The 4,197-nt window shown below is 38.1% G+C and overlaps 1 protein-coding gene across 1 annotated transcript; it reads right to left on the bottom strand.

The window, feature by feature from the left end:
• Positions 1-317: 317 nt before the first annotated feature.
• LOC129691718 (TAR DNA-binding protein 43-like) lies at positions 318-1,723 on the bottom strand. The gene is given in 2 exon segments (XM_055627904.1): positions 318-1,336; positions 1,338-1,723. Coding segments are annotated over 2 exon segments (1,248 nt in total). The 5' UTR covers positions 1,641-1,723; the 3' UTR covers positions 318-391.
• Between the last annotated feature and the right edge of the window lie 2,474 nt (positions 1,724-4,197).

Genomic DNA, 4,197 nt, shown 5'->3' on the forward strand with positions numbered 1-4,197 from the left:
AAAATGTAGTTCTAACCAATGGTTTCTACTCTGAACATGCAAAGAAACCATTTAACAAGTCCAATGATAGATTACAGAGAAACCTTCTGAGATCAACTGTAGTGTTGGTTTACCAATTAGGCAAACAGCAGTTCACTTTTACCCACTCAGTATTTTACCCCTTTATATAACAAAACTAATAAAATTCATTTAGCTTTTCCTCTTTTTCTAAAGAAAAATGTCAAAAATACTGCTGAATATACTCCACATCGAACAAACCAATTTGAAAATTTAGTACATATTTATTTTACAATATACTTACCATGAGTGTAGAAAAATTTGAACCCCACCATTCTATACCTACCTACCCTACCTACCTACCCACCACCAACCAATCAACCACCCCCACTGCCTACATTCCCCAGCCAGAGGATTTATTAGACTCCATGCTTGAGCCAAAGCCTCCATTAAAACCACTGCCTGACCCTGCATTTGATGCTGATTCCCAACCAAAGGGGGCACCAGAATTAGAAGCACTGTAGGAATGATTTCCAGAACCAAAAGCCTGATTTGGTTCCCTCTGCATGCTGGCCTGGCTTTGGTTATTACCAGATGGGCCTGACTGGTTCTGCTAGCTGGCTAACATGCCCATCATACCCCAACTGCTCTGCAATGCTGCCTGGGCTGCAGCCATCATCGCTGGATTAATGCTAAAAGCTCCAAAGTTCATCCCTCCACCCATATTACCACCCTGGTTATTTCCCAAGCCAGCTCCAACCCCTCTACTGTTACCAAACCCACCCTGATTCCCAAAGCCACCTGGATTACCACCAAATCTTCCACTTCTTTCTAACTTTCTATTGCTATTATGCTTAGGTTCAGCATTGGATATATGCACGCTGATTCCTTTAATGATCAAGTCCTCTCCACAAAGAGACTGAGCAACCTTATCATCTGCAAAGGTAACAAAGGCAAAAGCTCTGAATGGTTTGGGAATGAAGACATCTACCGCTTCTCCATACTGACAAAAGAACTGTTGAAGCTCTTCAGCAGTCATGTCCTCTGTACAACGTGCAACAAACACCTTTCTGCTCCTTAAAGGCTCATCTGGGCTTTGCTTAGAATTCGGAAGTTTACAGTCACACCATCACCCATCTATCATATGTCGTTGTGACATTACTTTCACTGGGGTTTCATATTCCGTAAATCGAACAAACCCAAACCCTTTTGAGTGACCAGTTTTAAGATCTTTCTTGACCTGAACCATAAGAACCTCTCCAAAAGTACTGAAATAATCTTTAAGATCCTGTTCTGTTGTTTTCCAGGGGAGACCCAACACTATTAGATCAGATGTTTTTTTGGACTGCTCTTTTCACTTTCACAGCTGAGGAAGCATCCGTCTCATCCATTTTTCTTTTGTTATCTTTGGGATAGTTGACAACATATACCAGATTGCCCCAGCCAGCATCTGGAGCGTGCAGAATTCCCTCCACCAGCCGGACGCCTCGCATACACTGAGATACTGGATTCCAGTAGCGCAGGCCACATGTCCCTGGAAACTGGGCTGTGACTGTGGACAGTAATACTGTTCCATCGTCTTCTGATGGTATTTCAATTGGTTCATCGTTCTCATCTCCTGTTACCCGAATATATTCAGACATCTTTGATTAAATTTCCACTAGGCTGCCGCTAGGAAGCACAACGACAAGACAGAGACGGCGAGAAACCCGAAATGAGCCGAGCTACCGCTTCATGCCCACAAAATCAAACTGTGTATTTTTAAGGATGAAATTATGTTATAGAAATTTCATCTGAGTAAGTCTGTTACTAACACTTAAAGAAAGTTTTTAATGTAATTAAATAATACCACAAATAATCAAAATTGGCTCTCATGGCTAAAGACATTGCATAGAGCATCTCAAGCCCACTACATCTTATTACTTTCTTTTCTTTTGTGTATAAATGAAATTATAATTCCATAGAGGAATTTTAATTCAGCAAATGGTTATTCAGGCTTATCCAGTAGTTAGTCTGAGAGGCTGAAAACATTCTAGGGCTAGGTTAGCAGATGGAGGCTGGAAGCTGAAATCTTAAAGGTCCATGCTTACACATTGTATGAAGCCTAGAAGCTTCCAGGCCTAGGCCTTAGGATAGTTGAAACAGAGACAGAAACACTCCAGTGTGTATTAGTAAAGGTCAGGTATGGCTCTCATCTGATCCCTTTATATGAGAAAAGTAAAAACATTTACATAATTATTTTAATTAAAGTTTATGCTGGCTTAGGATGTTTAAGCATTGCAATCAAACCCACCAAAATAAATTTGATCACGGTAACCCACGGAAGCAGAATGAGTCACCAAGTGCTGAAGGCTGTCCACTAACCTTAGCATCCCTGTCATCAATATTATCATCATCATCATCATCATCTCTCTCTCTCAGTTAATAAATTTTAACTCAAATTTGAGAAAAATTTAAAAATAAAGTTGTCCAAAATTTATAAGCAAATGTCACATATTTCTTCTATATAAGAGATTAATTCTTAAAATAAATAAAACAGGGTCAGATGAATGGGGAGAAGGTCCCCCCCCCCCACATCAGTGGACTTAGAAAGGGACAGGGTGGAGATGAGGGAGGGAGGGTAGGATTGGGGAGGGAATGAGGGAGTGGGATACAGCTGGGATACAAAGTTAATATAAAATGTAACTAATAAGAAAAAAATAAAATTAAAAAAAGTCCTGGTGAGTCACAGTTGTTTTCACTTTACATTTTATCACTTTAATTTCTGAATTGGAAAAAGAAAAATACTGATATAAGTAAACTATACTGAAATATGGTTTGGTGCACATTCAAAGAAATAGTTTAGTGCCTCAAAATCCTATCTTTACTATATGGAAGTATATATCTATATTTAAATATGTAGTGTAAATTGTTTGGAAGTGTTATAAGTAATAGACAATATGAGAATGTATAAATAGAAATGTGTAAAAATATATGCCAAAACAGACTTATTGGATCATTTATAAGAAATTAAAAATAATTTGAGATGCATAGTCAGGTGTTGGTATTAACAGTTTGTGGACTGGACTTGTATATAATATATGTGTATTATTAGAAAATATTAAGCATAAATATTAATTACAACAAAATAGCTTTTAAAGTATTTCTTAAATATTTATTCCTTTAGTTAATTGGAGATTCAATAGACAATTAAAATGCTTATAGAAATTTGGAAAATTATTTGGCTAATTTGGGAAGAATCAGTGAAATAAACAAGCAATTTTTACCCAGATCTTTTTGTTTCTTTGTTTGTTCTTTTAAACCATTTACAGATCTTTCATATGTATTCTGTCATTTGACCTCACAACAACTGTGTGAGGTAGGCAGCAAATGTTCTCATGGTACAGATGAGGAAAGTAAATCTTCAAACCTTTAACTGACCTGCCCATTCTACAGTTAGCAACAAATGTGTATGTCAGTCTTTGACCTAAAAATTCAGCACCTAACCTCCCATTTACTCGCCCTACCTACATCATAGGGATTAGTTCAAGGCTCAAAAAATACTTTGATGGGAAAGAAAATATTTTATAATTACTAAATATAATCATCTGTGACATAATGGTTCACCTCCTTTCCCATCCCAGCTTGTACCTGAACCCAGAATTTTATATTATCTATCTTCTGTCCTCAAATAAGGAAGAAAGTAAGATAGGGTAAGAGTGTAGTCCTGTTGGAAACTATGTAGAGTATAATCAAGTAACTGCAGCCTTAAGCAACCTGAAAACACAGGTGTGATTTTGTGCAACCAGAATGCATAAAAGCACACACACAGCGAGGCAGCATTATCAAGTGGGCTTGATTGCACAGGAAGAAAACATGGTGCCAGAGTTTGTACTGGCACACACAAAGGCATCTAAGGCGAGGTGGTGGCAAAGAAGAGTTATTTGTTCCACATTGTATAGAGGAGCAGAAGATGCATGGGGAGCCTGCAAAAGCAGCATACACCACAGATGCGTACAGCTGGCGACAGGAAATACGCACTGTCAAACATGAGTGCACCTGCCCCAGGTCCTGAACCAAGAAATAGCTCCAATGCATTAAACACGTATACGTAGAATTACCAACAAAAAGCTCAATATAACTTTCTTTGGGTCTTAAACCAGGAAAATCCAAAGTAGATCTCGAAGAAAAAGATAAAGAGCCAAAGAGCTTGCTTTTCAC

This window comes from Psammomys obesus, unplaced genomic scaffold (genome assembly GCF_907164565.1).
Source record: "Psammomys obesus unplaced genomic scaffold, mPsaObe1.curated_primary_1811, whole genome shotgun sequence".
Classification (NCBI taxonomy): domain Eukaryota; kingdom Metazoa; phylum Chordata; class Mammalia; order Rodentia; family Muridae; genus Psammomys; species Psammomys obesus.